At 47.3% G+C, this 21902-nt stretch overlaps 1 protein-coding gene across 2 annotated transcripts in view; it reads right to left on the bottom strand.

The window, feature by feature from the left end:
• LOC119387429 (RNA polymerase II elongation factor ELL) overlaps positions 1-21902 on the bottom strand; it is a 79318-nt gene that overhangs the window by 5208 nt on the left and 52208 nt on the right. The window contains exon 10 of one of the 2 annotated variants that reach the window (XM_049413510.1): positions 8624-8690. The exons of the other annotated variant lie outside the window; for it this stretch is intronic. Within the exon in view, the coding sequence (XP_049269467.1) occupies positions 8624-8690 (67 nt within the window). The remainder of the gene's footprint in view (positions 1-8623; positions 8691-21902) is intronic. 2 annotated transcript variants of the gene reach the window in all.

The raw sequence follows: 21902 nt of genomic DNA on the forward strand, positions 1-21902 counted from the left end.
GCCGCAGTTTTCACTGAATGCCCGCCATGTGTTTTATGTCTGTGGCAGCTGAACGCGCCCATCTTTGTTTCTGTGATCTGAAAGCAGGCATCGCTACGCTAATGCCGTAAATTTACTGATTTAAATGAAAGCATTCCTTATTTAGACAGAAGAGACTGTTTTGACGCGCGTGACGTACTCACAACCACCGTGACTGACGAAAAGAAGAAAAAAAAAATGTGGTCGCTTCGCTCTGTGGGCCGCCATGTTTGTTTTGCTATCCCGCACTGTTACAGCGGCGGCCGCCTGTTGGTCGACCTGTTGTCATCCCGCAGCAAGAAGCTGCCGACGCATTCCCATAATTCCTGAAAAAGCCGTGTCGCCGCCATCCCAGCCGCCCGTCACGGCGTCACCTGACACCACGTTTTTTTGGCTGTGCTTTGTGATCGTCTGTTGAAGCGCCGTTTCACCATGGGGCGGTATGCGAGCTTTACTGCCGCGTTCAAGCTGAAGGCGCTTGATTACGCGCTAGAGCACAGAAACCGCGCTGCCGGCAGACATTTCGGCGTCGACGAAATCCGGATCCGATATTGGAAAAAACAGCGCGAGAAGCTCATGGCTACGAAAAGCACGCGCCGGGCTTTCCGCGGACCCAAAATGGGCAAGTTCCCTGACATCGAAAAGGCAGTCCTCGAATACGTGAGGGACATGCGCAAAGACGGTTGTGCCGTGTCATCAGACATGGTACGGACGCAGGCGCGCACAGTTTCCCGGAGGCTGGGAATAGCCACAAAAGACTTCCGCACCAGTTCCGGCTGGACGACACGCTTCATGCGGCAGAATGGACTGTCGCTGAGGCGGCGGACGTCATCGTGCCAGCGACTTCCATCCGCGTACGAAGACAAAGTGATCGATTTTCACAGGTTCGTCACGAGGATACGCCAGAAGAACGGTTTCCTGCTGTCACAGATAGGCAACGCCGGTCAAACGCCGTTGACGTTTGACATGCCTCGAAGCACTACTGTGAACGAGAAAGGTGCTCGAAGTGTGCTCGTGAAAACGTGTGGTGCGGAGAAGCAGCGGTGCACCGTGATGCTCGCAGTGACGGCAGACGGGCGGAAGCTGCCGCCGTATGTGATTCTGAAGCGGAAAACAATTCCGAAGGGAAACTTTCCCCGTGGCATCCACATCCGCGCTCAAGCAAAAGGGTGGATGACGGCAGACCTCATGGTCGAATGGATCAAGACGGTTTGGGGGCGAAGAGCAGGAGCGCTTCTGCTTCCTTCACTTCTTGTGCTGGACAGCTTTCGGGGCCATCTCGTTGACAGTGTCCGTACCGAGCTGAAGGAGCGGCGCACGGAAATCGCAGTGATCCCTGGGGGTCTAACTTCGCTGCTACAGCCTCTGGACGTGTCACTGAACAAACCGTTCAAGGACAACGTCCGGAGGCTGTACGCAGAGTGGATGGCGGCGGGCGACCACGATTTCACGCCAAGTGGCAAAATCAGGAGACCCTCTGTGGAAGTCCTCTGCTCATGGATTCTCGAAGCGTGGAGTACCATTTCCGACGAGGTGGTCGTCAAGAGCTTTAAGAAGACTGGCATTTCCAACGCGCTCGACGGGACAGAAGATGACCGTCTGTGGGACAGTGAAGACACTGCCGATTCCGACAGGGAATCGTGCGGCGACGACACTGACGCCAGTGACGCTTCGGACTCAGAATGAACGTTAGGGGGTCAGAGAGTTCAAAAATAAAAGGGCAGTGTTCCATGCATGTAGCTCCTGCGTAATGCGTGCATTTTATTACAAAGGTAAGCCTTACTCTACTTTTATTTTTGGTTATGTTCATGATAGCTATCGTAAGAATTCAGATTAGCGACTGCTTTGCGTTTTCGGTGCTCAGAATATTGTTTCACGGAAAATTTACCCCGCGTAATGATCGCACCCCGAAGTTGGCGTCAATTTTTTTGAAAAAAAAAAAGTGCGATCATTATGCGAGTATATACGGTACTATGCTGAACAATACCTAAACATTTTTTGCTATAGCCTGACAGTGTCTCATTCTGAATGTAATTCAAGAAGGCTATCCGCCGACCACATTGGCAGCGGCTACTTATAGCAGCTGGCGAGATGTATTCGTATGAGTATAATAAATATTTTCAGTTGTAGTATAACGATGTTAAGCTGTTTGTGCGTGTGTGCAACTCTGTAAACTCAGCCCTGCTGAGAGAAAGGGAGAGAAATAAACAGCGCTGCGTGTGTGTGCTTCTTTGCTGTCCGAGTTGTACTTTGCCTTGTAGAAGTCAATTCGAGATGACTCAAGACCAACTAGCCCGGCTGTCACTTCAGTCTCCTCAGTCCAGAAAACCCAGATCGTGGGATCGAATCCCGGCTGCGGCGGCCGCACTTTCGATGGAGGTGAAAATGTTTGAGGCACGTGTAGAGAACCTACAGTGCGTGGTCGTGATACATGGGAGACATTCTCCACAGTAGAAGCGCACGACAAATTTCGTTATATAGTCAAGTGATTGCTGTGTAAAAGTAAAAGGTCGCCTCAGTTCATGGTTTCCCAGTGCGCAGCCGACAGTGACCACTGACGAAAGTGGGGGGCTCCGCCCCCCTTGTTCCCCCCCGGTAGATATGCCTATGGTCTTGTCATTCACGTAACATTTTGGTGGAGGTGGAACATTCCCTGTCCTCACCAAGAAGCTTTGCAGCAGCCGCACCGTCCAGTCTCCGGCCATGGCTTCCAATGACAATAAGCCGTCTCCATCTACACCTGCGGCACCAACGACAACGTACGTAACGGTGTCCAACCTCCGTAATCCTGGCACATTCTCCGCCCAAGATGGTCTCGACATCGACTAATGCCTCAGCTTGTATGAGCACATTGGCCGAAGTCACCGATGGGACCCTACTATGATGCTCACCAATGTTATCTTCTACTTGGGAGGCAACCTGCATGTCTGGCTTGATACCCATGAGACCGAGCTCACCAGCTGGGATACTTTCAAGGAGAGACTACGCGAAACCATTGGGAACCCGTCCGGTCACCAAATGGCTTCATGAAAATAACTCACTACCTGTGTGCAGTCGCAAACCGAGTTGCATATCTCGTACAGGACATGCTCGTGCTGTGTCGGAAAGTGTATGAGCAAGTGACAGAGGTTGACAAGGTGGGTCACATGCTGAAGGGAATCGTGGAGAATGATTTCAACTTACTCGTCTACACCAACGTCTCGACTATTGACCTCATCAGTAAAGAATGCCGCCGTTTTGAAATGGCGAAAAGCCGCCACGTTCTGCCTCAGTTTTCTCAGCTACCGAACACAGCTGTCCCGTCAACCTGCACCGATATCAGCACCACACCACCCTTTCAGGAGGACGTGATGTGCATAGTTCGATGCGAGCTTTAAGCGGCAAATCCCGCACCATTTCACCCACTACCACTCAACCATGCCACTGTCCAAACACCCCTGGCGGTATCAGTTATACAGGCAGTCCTGCGGCAAGAAATTGTCAACTTCAGTTTTCCTGTCGTCTGCTCCGTCTCTCGACCTGACTTCAGACCGATGCCAATGAATGCACACCACAATCGCCCGTAACACTCCCCCTCTGGATCCGCTACTGACTTGATGGTGACTATGTCGTTACGCCTATTCCTAATGTCCTCCTGGTGCGTGACATCACTGTGTCACACTCCATCATAACTGTAGCCACCAAGTGGATATATCTCTCTTTTATCAATTTTGCCTTCACGACGCAAGTGCTACCTCACGGAATCTCAGTCAGCACACTGCGACCCTTAACAGACGACCATGCCACCACTTCTGCGGCAGACGTATCCTCAGAACTTCCATGTCGCTCGCAGGATGCCACATGCCTCGACACAGCCTTACGCCCCATGATCACCTCGGACCTCAAACCTGAGCAATCAGCAACCCTATGCAGCCTTCTAGCTTCCTACTGCGACCTATTCGACATCAACAGTCGACCACTCGGCCAGACTTCCTTTGTAAAGCACTGCATAAACACTGGTGATGCTCTTCCCATTCACTTCTGACCATATCGGGTGTCTGCAACAGAGCGTAAGGTCATTCAAGAAGAACTGAACAAGATGCTAGCCAAAGGCATTACTGAACCCTCAGCGAGCCCTTGGGCATCGCCCGTCATGCTTGTTAAAAGATGACATGTGCTGTGGCGTTTCTACGTTGATTACTGCCATCTAAATCGAATTACGAAAAAAGACGTTTACCCTTTAACCTGAATAGACCTTCTTCAAGCACACGAGCGCCACCAACGGGCACGCAACCGCTCATGGGAAATGTGTGTACGCCACAGCAGCTGCCGCGACGAGCGCGCGGGCCTCGAGCTGTAGCTTTCTGCTTGCGCCGTGCCAGGACTTAGACGCAGTGAATTTGGCAAGGTGCAACATGTTACCAGGCCTCGGACACTTTGACTAGTTTTGGTATTGGAAATAAAGCGTCGCCATGTTTTCGGTAGCAAGCAAAAATTCAGTAAATTTTGCATATGTGGCTTTATCTTTCCAACCTGCAAATCAATAAAGTAAAGTTATGCAATTATGTGTAGAAATAAAATGTGTTCTTGGCTATTACGTTTTTTTAACACCCTATATATTTATTTAGACGCTTCATTCATTGCGCCAACGGGCGGCGCTTTCGCTCTTATCTCTCCTGCTGCCATTCCGTACGTCTGCTCCTCCCGCTTTCACTGTGCGAGTGCACGTGTAGAATTTTTCTAATATGCCTTTAAAGGGAATATTTTGGTGTCTGTGAGTGCGACCGTGCTCAAAATGTCAAAAAAACTACGAAAAGGAAACAAGGTGTGCTGCGCTTCTGTGTGGTGCAACAATGCAGGAAGGAACAGCACAGCGAAATTTTTCCGCTTCCTAGCGGACGACAGGTAAGCGCACTTTTTATTCAGTCGTTACGAAGAAGCAAGCGCTGTCCTTATCAAAAAAGTTACAGGGCGAACGAAAAATTTTCTGCTGTTGCTTTACAGTGATTTTTTTTTTTTGGCACAGTGCATTTTTCTGTAATGTTGTAAGTGTGTAAAGCTACTTGTCGGCAGTTTCTCGTAAGCCTATTGATGGCAGCGGACGCGCACACAGGAATTTCGCTTCGGTATCGTCTGTGTTAGCCATTGCTCTTAATTTTTTTTCCACGAGAGGAAAGCTTAGAAATCATGTTTGCCGAATGTGCTTAAACACTTCTTCGACGAACTGATTTGGCTTTAAATCATTCCGAAGCCCAGTTTCTTGTAGTGACATTACCACCTTTGACTGTTTGTTAACTCGAAAGAAGCCTGCAAAACCATTTACATAGCAGTGACCGCTTACATTCTGTGTTACAAGAACTTCGAGTTACCTGCGCGAAGGCCAAGCTGCGCTTCGCTTTTCAACCAGTGCTTGGACAAATCAGAGTCAATACTTGTTTCGCTTTTACGTGTTGTTTATTGATATCCATGGTGGTATTTTTTTCATTTTCTAAATGTGACGTATGGTGGAATGACACGCGCCAAAAGGGGAGAGCTGGTGGGGCTGGCATGAAAGCAAATGTACAACGGCTACTACATCTGCTCGGACTACTTCACCGAATGTGCTTATGCCGACCCTGCCAGAACGCGGCTGTTGTTGATGGCTGTTCCCGCTGTTGCAGTGGAAGTGGTGTCCCTGATCAATGAAGGTAAGAAAACAAGTTTGCAGTGGTTGCGACTACCTTTGCTTCTTTAGTTGATTTTCGCACACCTTATTGTCTGATGCATAATTCACGTGCCATATTTAGGCATGAGTTTAAGTGTGTCCTGTACACTGGATTTCATGCTACGGTCTTCCTTCACTACCTACCTAAATGTGACTTATATCTATTCTCTCTTCAAGGACCCTCCCGTGCACAAGTCACGGCTGATTCAGCTCAAGACCACCCGGGCCAAAAAAGCGTCGCCGCAGTGTCAGGTATAGGCCTCCCAAGCTCGGCCAGGGGGCGCTGTGTCGCACGCGTTTCACCGCCTTTTTTGCAAAAACCGGTCGCTCTTCTCCCCGCACCTGCCTTTTGATTGCGCTGTCTCTGCTCGCCGTGCACGTGCAGCTTCACGTGTCGCTTGCCCTGAAGGTTTAGAAAGATCGCAGAGATGCAAAACGTTTTCACGGTGGGAATCTCACCAGAGGAGCGCGGTTGATCGACCACCTTTGCTGGACCAGGCGGGTCGTCAGGGATACGCTGTTTGTGTGAGCGCTACGCGCGTGCCGATGCTGAACGGGCACATTTCTTTGACATGAATAGGGAGGTGACTGCGCGAGTTCTGTAATTATGTTACCGGTAAAACGCACATTCGTTGCGGCAGTCGTGTCTACTCGGAGCTGTCAGCAAACATCCACCACGCTTTCGCGCGCGTTTTCTATCGATAACTTTTCGATTGCTTGGATGCCAAGTTTGTCGTGCGGCTTTAAATTTATAGGGAACCCAAGCTCAAGTTTGCGGCGCGACGACAGCGCCGCGCCAGCCGCGCTGCGGCTCTGTCGGAAAGCTCTGAACCTTCGCGCGGCCGACTCAGCCCCTTTCACGGTAGCGGTAGCGCACGTGCGCACGCGTTCTTCTCTCGGTGCGGGTAACTGGGAGGCCGTCAGCTGGGTACGTTGAACCGAGAGGCTTGCTGTGCGAAGCTGCGCATTTCCACGATGGCAGAAGCGACCCCGCGGAGGCGCAAGCGTGGTCCGAAGTATTGCGGTTTAGTGGCCAGCCACAACAGTGCAGACAAGGGACACGATTCACGTGTTAAACTGTATCGGTTCCCGGGCGTGTCGCACAATAAATAAAGGCGGCAAGCGTGAATAGCTGACAGCGCTGTCTCGCCTTCTATTTTGGCTGTCTGAGTTCATCGCTTTCGTTCGTTCCGACTACCTGAATCGGTAAGTAACGGGGCGCATGCACGCAGCGACTACAGTAATGATTACTCGCTGTCTTCTCGCATTGTTAAAGTCCAGTTACGGTTGTAGGTGAAGCAACTTTGTGTTTTGATTCCCCGTGCTCGTGAGACCTACCCGTCGTCGTTGAACGTTCACATTCGCGTTATACCGTTAGCGTTGCGCGGTTGGTTGAATTCAACTGAACTCGGCACATTGTCAGAAGTTCGGTGCCTGCATTTCAAGCGTCGGGAAGGCTGCTTTATCACGCCGGAACGGACGTCTGTGCATTTTCAGCAAGCTTTGACATCGTTCTGCAGGTTTGCTTTGTTTTTGTCACTTTATTGGGGTGATATACATTTAAGCCGCTAAATATAACTGGCACTTAATACATGCTTTGCAATTGCAACCTTGAAGTAACCACCTTCTGACTTTGTGCGATTTTCTAGCCGCGTTCACGCAACAGGTTTTATACGCCTGTCAAGTCGGTATCATAAAAAGAGACAGCAAGCATGACGCGAGAGCCGAAAAAACGAGGCGAGCAGTTCATCTTGCTTCACAGTGGTTGAAGCTCAGCTAGCTGCCTCACGTCTTAATCGGTGGGTGATTCTCCAGCGGCACGGAGGACTTGATTCTAACCTTCTCAGGAAGCAGTGCCATGGCCGTATAATCTTTTTTTCGCACGCCGCAAACGTTTGTTCACGAAAGTACACGGCTGTTACTGTAAGCATGCCATATCAAAACAACAATCATATGATTCGTAGTCTACGCCGCAGAACATCGATAGCGTGTACGGCTTCATTTCGGAGTGCATGTGGACCATTATTCATCTTTAACGTGACAGAATGAGACTTACCTCGAGGTATACGTCCTAAACGGTGTAATCGCGACTTGGGAAATGCATTTCGCTTTGAGTCGGGCGTGGTTGTCGTCGATCGTCTGCTCTTCACCGTTAACGTGATTGAGAAGCCTTTCTCATTTTATCAAGTTCGCGTTGCGGAAGTGCCAGTCAAGCTTGAAAATCCTTTTGAAGACGCACTGCAAGCGGTACATTGCGAGGCGCCGAAAGTGCACCGCGAGAGCTCTGCACGTGCACAGAAGCGAGCAGCAACGCGGTGGAGAGAAGGAAAAACGCGCGCTGCTAACACCCCAGTTTCTGTTTTTCTGCCAGAGATGGCGCTGCCTGTCAAGAGCAGCAGCGCCGCTAAGCGTTGCTTGGCAAGCCTATGCTTCTGGGGATTATGTTACATGCACATTGCCAGTCTCTCGAACCATACGCGTGCACGCACGACGCATAGGACAAAGGGCTGTCTCCGCTCGAGCACGAAGCAGAACCGGTCAGCACTGCTACTGTTTTAAATATAGCTTGTATATAATCTACAGAACAAGCATTTCGTCATTCACGTAACAATATCTCTTATGCTGCAGACATTCTGTTTGTAAATGAAGCCTAAGCCTGCAATGATGAAAGTGAGTGATGCGTGCAACACATCTCCAGAAGTGAAGCTGGCCAGGAGGAAGTTACACAGCTGGCATGTGGCTGAAGGGTGGCAAACAAATTTAGCAATGCACACAGAGTGACAGGTACCACATAACAACAGGTGAACATTTTCATGCAAGAAGTTAGTAAAGCCACCACAGAACATGTACTTCACAAATGTCGCATTGTTTAGCAGATTTATATTCTAGATAAAACAGAAAATTTGCAATTTGCAGACTTACGTGACATACTCTGGAACTTGGTTTGTGGAATTTTGTGGAGATGGGGTAGCTGATGAAACACCAGTGGCTGCAAAAGAAAAATGTTTTGCCATTTTTAAAAGTGTAGAAATCACATATAAGTGTGACATCAATTTAATGCTGCCAAAATTACTTTAGCAGAGAACAATATTCCACAAACAAGGAAACAGAAGTAAATAGGAGTGCTGGGACATGAAATTACTAATGAAAGCAGGCACAAGTTTGTGTGAGTACTCCTGTAACACAAAATTTTGAAGGCGAAATAACAAGTGCGATATATTTATGTGAATACATGCGTCATCTACAAAATATCAATGGCTAATATTGCCTAGAACATATTTAAAATCAATTTTAAAGTGCGCGTCCCGTAACTGCATGTGAAATGCCACACCTTACGACATCGACACAAACTCGGTTTTAATGTAAACAAACAAGAGCCACCTTCATCACAAGTTTGAGTTGGCCGTCATGATCCTTGCTAGCATTCTCTCCAAGCAGATCTTTTCAACAGAAAGAGGAGTTTTTGCTCCTTTTTGGATTTGCACAGGAGTACAAAGACTGAAGTCGCTGTCTCGGCAGCACATTTTTTGAGGTCATTCATATTTACAACATCACAAAGGAGATTACAGCAGCACTCAGGAAGCCTTTGTTGAAAAGAGCTGTCAATGTGGTGCTCATTTGAACTCGGTTTTGTGTGCTCATGAGGCCAGCTATGTTTACAATGAAACCACTCTGGGTCCCACCTCTATCAGCGCTCTTTGAATCAGAAACTGCGACCGCGCGCTATAAAACCATTTCCAAATAATTAACCGCTGCGGGCTCGAACAAACAAGGTTTTTATAAGTGGGTCTTTAGCTACTTATTGCAGCATAGAAAACAAGATGTAAAATTTTTGTGTCAGTACTCGTTAAAGAAAAGCATTTTCGGAAGCCGGTTGTCTGATATACAGTCATACCTTGATATAGCGAATACGGATATAATGAATATCCGGTTGTGATGAAGTGAATCAAAGTTGCGTTATTAACACAGTGATGCTAAGAACATTTATAACAAATTTTCCTGTATAAAGAAGCTACTTTCATGTCAGATGAGACTTTGCTATAACGAGGCTTGACTGTAATCTTTTTCGGTGATTTTTCTGAGTACAAGTTGTCAACAAACAAATTCTTGTGAAGTATTTGAAATAAATTTGGTGAGAGAGAGCTGTAAAATAAGCCTTTTACACTAGAAATTTTTGCGTAAACTGGCCAGAATATTATTTCTTCTTTAATTTATCAGTAACTATGACTATAGTATATAATAATGCATTACCACCAACTACAGTCCCATTTATCAGTGCAGCACATTAACTATCGTTTCAAAATAACACATTTTATATCCAGGAACAATTTTGGAAATATATTGCTCTAGATTTGGCAGCACACATTGCCAACTCAATGTTAAGCAGGATCCCTGGAAGCGAAGAAAACAATCGCCATAATGAGCGTTCAAATCATAGCAATGCAGATATTAAGAGTGCATGCAGATGAGTAACAGCAACAGCATGAGGAGATGCATACAACTAAACTGTAAAACATGAATGGCTTCGCGTGGCTGTAAGCATTAGTACTGCCGGTGGGCATGAGTGAAGCCAAGTGGTAGCATGTACAGTCGCACTCAACCTGACTTGCAACCCGGCAGCGCATGGCCTCATGTGCTCAAAGATTGCACATGGCTTCAACTTCCCCTCATTTTCATAATAAATAATATTTTCTTGTTCGGCATCATCCCGAAGTGAGAGGGTAGCATTTCATTGTGGAAATAAAGGCAAGTGGAAACCCAGGGTGATCTTGGAGTTTTCGAAGCCACGCACTCCCGTGTTGCAAGTCATATTGAATGCAACTGTACAATTTACACGATGTGACAGTAAATGGCATGACAAAGTTCAATATACGTAGTGCCTATTCTGTGAACAACACAACATGTTACATACATAAATAAATTGTTATATTCAGAAAAGGAAGGAGCTTAGGTCGCTGATAAGGAGATGGCAGGAGAGTGAGCACAGAAGGGGATAAACTTTTATGTTATATCTGAACCACAACTTTCAGTTATTAATAGGCAGTTTTAGAATAGCGTAGACAAAGCTTTGCGTTAGCGTTTGTCGCCACTGCGCATGCGTCGTACGCTAACCTCTTGCGGGCCCCATTTTGTGACGGAATATAGTGGGCGACCACAAGGACCGCTAACTTGGCATACGCTATTCTAAAACTCATTATTAGACAGTTTTAGTTTCATGTACGTGGGAGAGTTCACGTATGTGGAGCTCCTCCATGTCTACACTGCGCATGTGCAGTACATAGAGGCCGCCCACGCGTCTTGCGGATGGGCGTGAGATCTTCGCACTTGTGTTCCGTGCTCTACACACCTGAAGGTCCTATGGGGTGCTATCACGAGATCGCGGAGCTATCGAGAGAGGGTAGGTCGGAAGTTTTCAAGACGGTGGCACACTGAAAGAACGCTCCGAGGGGTGTTCTGCGCCCAACGTTTTCGATTAGTGTAGACTTGGATGTGCATCGTGATGTTCGAGAGTGCAACCCAATCAAAAGACAGGATGCAGCATTCAGTGAGATGGACTGAAATCACTGTGCGCTTGTCGACGGCTAGGAAATGTGTTCAGTACCCGCACCAACCTACACATGTAGCGCATGATCGTGTAGATAGCAGCAGCTCTGATTCTCAGTTGCGCTTATCACATCCTCCACGTCGTCTGGTGAGCTCCTTAAAGGGACACTAAAGGCAAATATTAAGTCGACGTTGATTGTTGAAATAGTGGTCCAGAAACCTCGTAGTGCTACTTTTATGCCAAGGAAGTGCTTATTTTGAAATAAAATCACGTTTTAGTGGTCCGCATCGCGTTAGCGCACTTCAAATCACCCGCCTAGACTTTCATACGTCACTGCTGCCGTGCCCAACGTTGCCCACCTTTACTGTGCGGCCGCCGACACTAGTAGCAGCAGAGCGAAAATAGCGGGACCCACAGCAGCAACAACGGCCATCGAAGCCATCGAAGCTTGCCGGAATCGCCGCAATGGATGTGGACAGAGAACTTGACAACGAGACATTGGCTCGCGACGCTGGGCTCTAATTCAGCGAATTGAGCCCCGATGAACGCAGTATGCTGCTGAGGGTTCGTAGTGCCGGCGTCGTTGCATGCGGCATTTAGTCGAACTTTCTGTCAGAGCGACTTTCACGAGCGCACAAAACACACGCGCCAGTACGCGATCTCGAAACTACCACTGAGAAGCGACCGCGTGAGCGAAGCAGGGCGCAGGGCGAAGCACAGTTCGGCGAAAACGAAACCTTTGAACCACGCGCGCCGTTCCCCATGGCAATGCCACAGAGGTTCTTTCTTCCATGAATCAAACGGAAATGAACAAACATCATTTTATTATGTCTTTTGATGCACGGAAGGTTCTTTTCTTATTGCTGCTAGTTTGATTACTAGTGATTTATTGTAGGCAGACTCTCATATGTCATCGGGATCACTTCGAAAATGTCTCACTCGTAGCACTCATCATGTGATGCATTTAGAGTACCTCGATGTCCTCCTCACCCGCCGCTCCGTAGGGAGTGCAGACAACCGCGTCGTCTGCTACGGCGTCCGCCATTTTCATGCCGGCTCCGACCTAGAGGCGCGTGTGAGCTGTTTGCAGGCGGTACGGAGGCTTTGCATAGACTATAACACTGGGGAAATGCATTAATGCGTTATCATGGTTTATTAAATATTATTTTTGATAGTTTACATTCTAACAGCACTATGAAATTCGCCGCTTCACGCAATCATATGCTGTTGCCTGAAACCACTTTTAAGCGCCCTGCGACCGCTTGTTGGCGTGATAGTTTATTTACTTGAAAACGAATATGCCGTTCTTTGACACCGGTTGATCTTGCTCTGTGGGTGTAAAATAACTCGTTACTCGGGCTTTAGTGTAGAGCAATGGGTAATTGAGGTTCTAATCACCATATTACTTGGCACTTCTGGTCTACAGGAAGATTTGCTCGGCGAAGCTGTGCTGGTTCAAAACAGTCATTATGTCGACAGTAAAGGTAACCAATTAATAAATGACCAATGAGTACGTGATTGCAGTCAGTATATTTTAATCCTATTGCATATTTTGTTATCTATTATCATTTAATTGTCACACGTATTTGGCAGAACCCCTGAGGCAACAGATAAGAAGGTAGCAAAATGACAACTTAAATTTCAACACATAAAATAGCAATATCCCTCTGCGGCTATACTTGACAAGTGAAAAAACAAAAACAAAACAATATACATCACAAAGGAAAACAAAGATGTCTCACTTGTGCCTAATACACCAACACAATTTCAAAGTTCACTGTAGGCTCACTCCTGCGCATGTCTTGCTTGCATGCCTCTTAGCTCCCTTCGCCGCGACTTGACGCAGGTGCACGCGCAGCCTCAGCCTCGCGTAGTTTGTAATTAGCAGCTTTTCCACAGCTTCTTCATGTTGCTGACAGCATCCTGCCAACTTTGGCCTGGGAACCTTGTTTAGGTATGCAGTCACAACCTTCAGGGGGGATTTCATTGAAAATACGCTCTCGGTCCAACCGGTGATGCCATTGAAATGCTCCTCCCAAGACTTTTGAGCACAAGCATGACTGCATCGCTTGGGTAGTGGAGGTTGCTTCCTTCAAAGACGTATTCTCTAAAGGATGTCAAGTGCGCATGTTCGCTGCTACTTGAACCCAACAATGCACGCTTGCATTCCCCACATTGGCCGATAGATTGAAATATCTTTTTTATGAGAAATCCGCCAATGTGGAATAAAATTCCACACTTGACAGATGATAGTTCTTCAATGAACAGGATTTCCGCGTCGTCAATAACCACAATCCCCGCTGCCACTTGTTCTTTAAGGCCTGTTGACAACATGTCGATCAGGTACTGCGCATCATCAATGTCATAGCTGGTCGTTGGAAGTGTATGCAGGAACTGGCTCACAGAAACCAGTTTCAAAGCATTCTTCAAGTCATAGGCGCTTGGAACCGGCTTCCGAAGACGTATCACAGAAAACAGATTCTCAAGGCAGTCCTGAAGCAAGCGGCTTGTGAGGAAATATTCGTAACCTTCGCTTCTCAGGAGGACATCCTGCAGATAAATGACTACCGTTATGGCTATCACGAAGCCTGCTTGTGACGGCTTCGATTGGGACGTGCTGCCCATATGCATTCCTTGAATTATCTCAGTCGCCAAGTGCAGTGTGTCTATGGCCGCATAGTACTTCTCTATGTGTCCGAGACTCAAGGCGACAGATGGGTGTCGTGAAGACATAAGTGTGTACCACTTGAAGACAAGTTCCAGAAACCATGCTGTAGTTTCGGCCTCCTGCTCTAAGATCTTTTGTCTTATTAAGTATCTAATGGCGGCCGGCGCCTCTCAAAAAAACTGAACGCGACCCCCACCTTCATCTTAGTAATGTGCCCGCTGGACACGTGGATCTCCGAGAGTTTTGGTGTGACTTTCAGTTCCCGGTCCTTGTCATAGTCTACCACTGCACACACGTGTTCTAGTTTGACCTCTTTTGAAGGCAGGTTATGTTGGCACACACATGCATCACTGATGTTGAAAACAGCATAATTTAAATGTTGGCTTCTGATGTTCTTAAGTACATGGGCAGCGTCTGCACTGAGGAAGAGTTCCTTGTCTTCTAGGCAGGGGTGTGGTATTGAGCACACGGTCTTGGAGTTTCTGTGGCTAGAGATAACTCCCGCCACATTGCTCTGTTAGAGGCTCCCATGTCGGAGGTGACGAAGCTGATCCGCAGGGAAATGTCTGCGCAAAGTAGCACAATCTCTAATACGTACTCTTTGAGTGTATTGCCGTCTACGTGGCTTCCAGTAAAGTGGTAAGCGATCACTTGTTTCCAACGCTGGTTGAGACCCCCTACCATAAATACCAGTGCATGGTGAGCAAGTTCATCTGGCTTCGCAAGCAGTTTTCCCACCGAGCACGACATCTTCAGAGCGGTCGAGCTCGTAGCCATGGGCGATTTCCATTTCATCTAGAAGCAGCGCACAGTCATTTTCTATATCCTGCATGCCTTTTGCTTTCATTTTCAGCAGATCGACCACATCTGTCAGAATTCCTGGCATGAAATTGAGTCCTTGGAGGCGACGCGTCAAAGTGCTGTTAGCCGGCAGAGGGTACCCATATTTTCTTAATGTTTCACAGCCAGACGTTCTACATGAAAATTTAATTTGAAGCGCTTGCTTTATGGTTTGCGGAGACCAAGTGTTTCCCTTGTTGCTGCTGCATGACAGCGCCTGTATTTGGTCATTGTTAAAGGGGCCCTGCGACACTTTTGCGACTGCCTTATTTAGCACCGCAAATGCGTGTAGTTATGAATGCCGAAACGAACGCAAAAAGAATTATGCCAATTGGTGCACGAAAAGTGAAGTGATTAGTCCTCAAAGTTCAAAAACTCAAGCAGACGACGACGAAAAATGTTTTTTTTCGCATTTCACTCTCCCGCTGACGTCAAAGGCCGGCTCCAATCACCGCGCGCGTCTTATAAAGACATACCGGAAATGTCCCCTCATGGTGGCCTTCACACAATACATTGCTACCCCTCTTTTTGACGGCGTTGTTACCATGCTTATGACAAACCACGTGCGTCAGCTAGCAGACACTCCCATGATTTGTCGTGTAGTGCACAAAATGAGTCTGGAAGACCTAACAGACCTCGAGCGCGAGCTCTTGCGACGCAGGGATTGCTTGCATGTCGTGCACGCCATTGCAAATTGAAAGTGCGTCGCTGAGCCCCGCGCAATGCGAGGATGGCTCCATGGGCCCAGACGAAACGCTAACGCCCGATGACGCGGAAGGCGTCGGCCGCGGTAACCGTTTCGATTTTTTTTTTCGTTGACAGCATCGTGCCGAACTGGGCGTTGCGTGTTTCGCAGGTGCCGGTGTGGCCGGTGTCGCTCGATGCTGCTAAAGGCAAAACGCGGAAGAGTATCGTTTGATTACCATTCCACAGCGCACCTAGCGTCGTGTTTCTTGTTTTGAAAATATATCAGTTAGAAAAAGGAATCATTTGTTTCTGAGAAAGCATAAAAAGGGGTTTTGTTCCTCTTAGGCCTCCGTAATATGGCCTAGCTACCACCATATGAATATTGCACGTCACGTGTCGCGTCAAGCCAATCAAAAACGAACGGTCTTTGTCGTCACTGTCACATGACATCACGTCACTTCCTGTAACAGAAATAGCCTATGTGTGTCGCCATAGTCCGAAATCAAGGTAGTTTATCCCGTGAAATAAAATTATAACCGCTTCGATTCCGGCGTTGCCACTTGCGCAACGATATCGGTGCATTCCACAGTACCAGAAGAACCGATGAAAAAGACATGCTCAAATTGTGTAGCAGGGCCCCTTTAAGAAACTTGACGTTCTTTCTGAAAGCTTCGATGGTACTTTCATGTTTCTTGACCTTTCTTCGGAGGCCATGGATTGTTGAGATTGTCTGCGTATGCAATTCTTGAAGTTTGTTGTACTTTCTAGTCAAGTTTACTAACTGCTTATTTAACTCTGTATAAGAGCTGTTAGCCGCCTGCGGAACAGGCACCTGAGCGTTCACAGTGGTGGCTGCGCCTTCAAAATCCGCTTCGTCCGCTTCCAGTGCAATTAAGCTGGATTCCGGTGAGTTGCATTGCTGTTCTTGAGGCAGCCCACAGCTTCCCTGCAACGAAGTCGTGTCTATTGGCGCTGCTGTGTCACCTGTAGCAATGGGTTCATCTTCAGGTAGGACTGAGACTGTAACGCGTCCGGTCCTTTCCTTTGGTGCCTTTCTGTGGCGAGGCAAAGCTGCAAAACAAAAGCAAATCATCAAACTACGTCCCGTCGGCACTATTAGGCTACAACTGACTTTAACACTTTAACATTTCGCTCACGATGTTGTCCAGACCCCCATTTATTTGTTACATTTACTGTGTATTTAAAACAGTGGAAAGAAGCAAACTGCAGTAAAAACAACTTTTATTACTGCGTAATTACTGCCGTCTCGTTACTCTGTTTTATAAAGACTCATGAACATTTCTATATGCTCGGAATTACAGCACGTGCAGATCTCTTCCGTTACACTGGCACTAGAAGGATATTTGTGTAGTTCGATCCTTCTCTCTCATTATGCTGCGATACAAAAAGAAAAATTTGACTGACATTCTTTTTTCAGGAGTGCCACACCTGCCTTTATTTCTATGTGCAGCTCACTAACAAGCATGTAAAGGACGTACAAATACAATAATTGAGTCACCATATAATCAAGAAATCAAGGCAGCATGCGTATGCGTCAACACCGTTTTGACGGGAGGATACAGCCGGGCGCAATAATAAATATTGTTTCCTGGAATGCTGAGAAATGATATAAGAGCTTACGTCTGAAAGGAAACACTGTCGGCACAGCTTTTGGCTTTAATTTCTTCCATCTGTCTGCTCTGTTTTGCTCGAAGTTATCCTCTTCGAAATGAGCCTGCACATGAATTGAAAGTCATAAAACAGAATATACTATAATATAGTGATCTAGCGATCGGTGTAATTCAGGCAAACAATGTTTCACACAGAAGTTAATTCACATTTTTTTCCTGATGGTTGAACGCCGTATAAACGAAAAACTAATCAGCTTGAATCGCTTGTTACATCGGAAGGTCGAAAAATATCCTCTAATGAATACAACACATTACTATAACTAGAGAAGACAGCGCGCAACATGCCGTCCCACTCTCTTGGCGTACGAAAAGAAACAGCTTCGGTAGTCTTCCATGTCCACGTGCAGGTTTGCGTGCACTGAGTACGAATTAGGATAGGACTCCAAACACTATTTATAAACTGGTACAGACATGTGCAAAACCTTACAATGGGATTTGTTTTCTGAATGCTTTCAACTCACAGCTAAGAGATAGCGTAACTTGTAAATTACTTCGTACCGCGCTGTTTCTCCTCCATAAACATTCTCCCGAACACGATGTATAAGGAAAAATCTTTCAATCACCACCCTCATGCTACAAAAATATTGCCGAATAAACAAATATTTTGAGAGAATTGCGTAATACTCACAATGCACACAGATGAGAAGTTTGTAGGCTGCCACTTGTCGCGCTTGATCTTAGCCACCCAGACAGTTCTCCTTTTTGGGTCCCTTGGAAAGTTGAACAGTCGCCAACCATTGCTCGAGTGGTTTGAGCACAGTGGCACACAGCAGCCAGGCATTTCGCGTGACAGCGCTCAAAGAACGCCGTACTTACAGCCGCATCAAATTCCTGCCGACTACCACCACGTTGTAGCCACGTCTCGACACTCACGCTCGGCGTGAAAATGGCAGACAGTGCTACGAAAACCAGTTTTGGCAGCAGGAGCTCAGTCAATGGATGTCTCCACTCTCTACGGAGCGGAGGGCAAGGAGGACATTGAGGCACTCTAGCTGCATTTAGCTTAATTTCTCGGTAAGTAGGGTACTGCTGTTGATAATATTGCCGTTTTAGAAATTGTCATACATTGAGCTTTCACTCTGACATAAATTGTTATTTGCCTTTAGTGTCCCTTTAAGTACTGTTGCTCTGTCTCCACTATGAGGACACAAGTCAATTCCAGCCTAAGAGAACGCTCACAACAAATGCGGGTCACAGGGCACGCTGCGAGGTGCTTTTCTGTTCGAACGTACGTGGCGACCGTTACGTCTGCTGTGTGTTTCTACGTGCATTCCTGTGTGTGTCTTCTGTGTGCTGATCGTCCAACGCTCAACGTGGCTCAACATGGGACCGAGGGTTCCCGCTCAGCGACGATCTCTCTGCTTCTTCCCAGATATGATTGGCTAGGAAAAGTGCAAAAAGCATGTTTCACATGAATAAATGGAATTCGTCTTCTGGCCTGAGCGTTGGTTGCGTGTTCCTCGACTACCGGCGGTCGTTGTGCCATCAATACGCAACACCATGCGACAAGCTACGCCGCTTGCCTTGCAACCAAAACATGCTTCTTTGGCTTGAATTTATTTACCTTCAGGAGTATCTTCGCCTGCCACTGAGGAGCACGGAAAGGCATGTGAAAGCAAGTACCATATGTATGTCAAAGCTCCGTGTAAGCGGAAGCTCTGTGGCACTGCATCTGCGTAGGGAAACTATAAACATAGCGGATGCGTGCAGCGTAACGTACGCAGAGTTCTCACGTTTGCGAACGTAAACCATCCACGTATGTAAAACTGAAACTGTCTATTAGGGAGTTTTAGAATAGTTTATGCTAAGATAGCATCTGTTGCGGCCGCCCGCTATTTCTGTCACTGAAAGGGACACTAAAAGCAAATAACAATTTATGTCAGAGTGAAAGCTCAATGTATGACAATGTCTAAAACGGCAATATTATCAACAGCAGTGCCCTACTTACCGAGAAATTAAGCTAAATGTATCACACGATGAGCGCCATGAGTGGGACATTTTGGAAGTGATCCCGATGACATGAGAGAGTCCGGACTAGTAATCAAAGTAGCCGCAATAAAAAAAGAACCTTCCGCGCATAAAGAGACGTAATAAAATGCTGCTTGTTCGTTTCCGTTTGATTCGTGAAAAAAAGAACCTCTTTGGCGTTGCCATGGGGAACGGCGCGCGTGGTTCAAAGGTTCCGTTTTCGCCGAAATGCGCTTCGCCCGGCGCCCGGCTTCGCTCACGCGGTCGTGTCTCAGTGGTGGTTTCGGTATCGCGTACTGCCGTGTGTGTTTTGCACGTTCGTGGATGTCGCTCTGACAGGAAGTTCGACAAAATTCCGCATGTATTTGATGTTGCCGGATGCCTGAATGGTGCACACCGCCAGTGCACGCCACCGCACAGTGAAGGCGGGCAACGGTGGGCACGGCAACAGTGACGTGATAAACACCGCTTTCAGGCGGATGATTTGAAGTGTGCTAACGTGATGCAGACCACTAAAATGTGATTTTATTTCAAAATGAGCACTTCCTTGGCACAAAAGTAGCACTACGAGGTTTCCGGACAGCTATTTCAACAATCAACGTTGACTTAATATTTGCCTTTAGTGTCCCTCTAATGGGAGCCCGCAAGAGGATACTGTTCGACACACGCACAGTGGTGCCAAACGCTAACGCAAAGCTTTGCATACGTGTTGCAGGAGTTTTCGAACAGAAGCCCCAATCATTTCGGGGCCCCAAAGAAATAGCGCCGAGGCCACTGCGCAGGCGCGAGACCCAAACAGTTTTTTGGCGTCAGTTGGTGCTGTGTTTAATGTACTGTCCCAACATCTTGAAACAGAGCTAAGCTCACTGCAACAAGAGCCACTTACTCAAGGCACACTGCTCAGCGGAGCCTGGCTCGCCGCTTTCCTGTGGCAGGAACAATACAGGTAACTCTTGGGCGCAGTGTTGGACGCATTCGAGCAAGCGTTCCAAAGCCGGACGCGTCTGCTCTGCATCTGCGAACGCGCCAGGAAAAACGCAACTGGGTCAGATATTCATTGGTTTGTTAACATTGGTATCCACATCCCAAAGTAACACTGGAAATACGAAAGATACTGCAGAGGAGGTCGTTAGATAGTTTCATAAACACCGATCACCAAAGCTTTTGCGAGTCGATCGCTACAGGATGCGGGCACTGCGGCCGGGAATTAAACCATGCAGCGACCTTGCGCACGTTTGTACGTATCCGTTAATGCATCTATCGATGCGCTCAGGCGTGAAAAGACTCCTTAAGTGACGGGCAGTTATTCTACGCGTACGCAACGCAATACATCAACAAGTTTCACATAGCCAGCTCACCTTTTTCGGTATCGTTCAATAAAGAAGTAAGAATACTGTCCAAGATCTTCCTGTAGCGAGACGTTTGTTCATCGTGGTGTTCAGTTACTTGTGTTGAGCCTTCTTGTATTTCTCTTGTTGCTGAGAGCGCTGTTAGAGAGTCTGGGTGCTTGAATTCCATTTGTGCAGTCGACCTTCTGCCAGAAAACCTCTAAGGATAGATGAACTGACACAGTGTCACTCTACAATGAGCCGTGCCAAGGAATGCTTGTCCATATGTTGCGGTAGCCACCTGCAAACCACGACCTCCTGCAAACACGTTGTTAATCATAATCATTTCACATTTTAAGTGCGCAGCAATCAGCATTTCACATTTGCCTACGCGTTTCATTAGGCGCCACTTTCACGAAACGGAAATGACGCGCATCTCAAACAAAACTCGCAAATAATTAGACGCAGTGCCGAACTTGAGAAAAATAAATTAATTTGAAAAACTGCCATTTCTGCAGTGGTGGCGGTGCAGTCAAGGTGTATCCGTAACACGACTGAATTGTTTTCTTTTGTAAACTGTCAATAGACAGACTTATGCGTATTCATTAATTCGGTGGACGGTAAATGAGCGAAACCGTAACTCCTACCAGCTGAAACCACTGATCTCCACTAGGAGGAGCTGGATGGCGCATCGAGCACGCGGGCGTGAAGCCACCGGAAGCCGCCGTTTTTGTCCCGGAAGAGAGCTTTTCTCTTATTTTTTAAAAGAAATACCTACCTGTAGCGCAGTGAACTGTACGAATCGACCGGAAAAGTCGTCAGGGAAGACATTTCACGCGTAAGTACCTCAAAGTTGCATTACTTTTTACTCATTTTGTACGTTGCAGCACTCCGCCATATTCGGACGGTGTCGGCACAGCGTCTGTCATCTTTCGTGTAGCGTTCGTCGGCGTCTAAAGTGGGGCGTAATCGCAGAGTTTGAAAAAATAAAAAAAGAAAAACGATCATAACAACAGCTGCCACCCGAGAATATTTGAATTGCGAGACTGAGACGGGCAGAAGACGCCAGCTTCCGGGACAACAGGGGACCTTCCGGTGGCTTCACAAGCGCCCGCCTCGCAGAGCGGGGATGCGCCGTCGCGTGTTTCCGTAGCCTAAACGGTACACAAGCGGAAGTTCCGGTTTAATATTAAGAAAACTGGTAAAGGGCGAACACGCTAACTACTGCTACGTCTGAGTACAATAAAAGAAATCATTGCTTTTTGTACAACAACAAAAGCCTTACGATAAACTCCTGTTTATTAATGTTTCGGCTATAGCGCTTGGGTGGCCCTCTCGTGACGGCTGTCGGGGAATCCTTTTGTTGCCGTCAGCTAGGTACCTAGGTGACCTAGGGACGAAATGATCGAAATCTCTCTCTAGTTTTTGGCGGTGCTTTTTGGAACGGTTGCTCCACCGGCTGATGCACGCTTGA

The sequence above is a fragment of the Rhipicephalus sanguineus genome, chromosome 3, assembly GCF_013339695.2.
Source record: "Rhipicephalus sanguineus isolate Rsan-2018 chromosome 3, BIME_Rsan_1.4, whole genome shotgun sequence".
In the NCBI taxonomy this organism is placed as follows: Eukaryota; Metazoa; Arthropoda; class Arachnida; order Ixodida; family Ixodidae; genus Rhipicephalus; species Rhipicephalus sanguineus.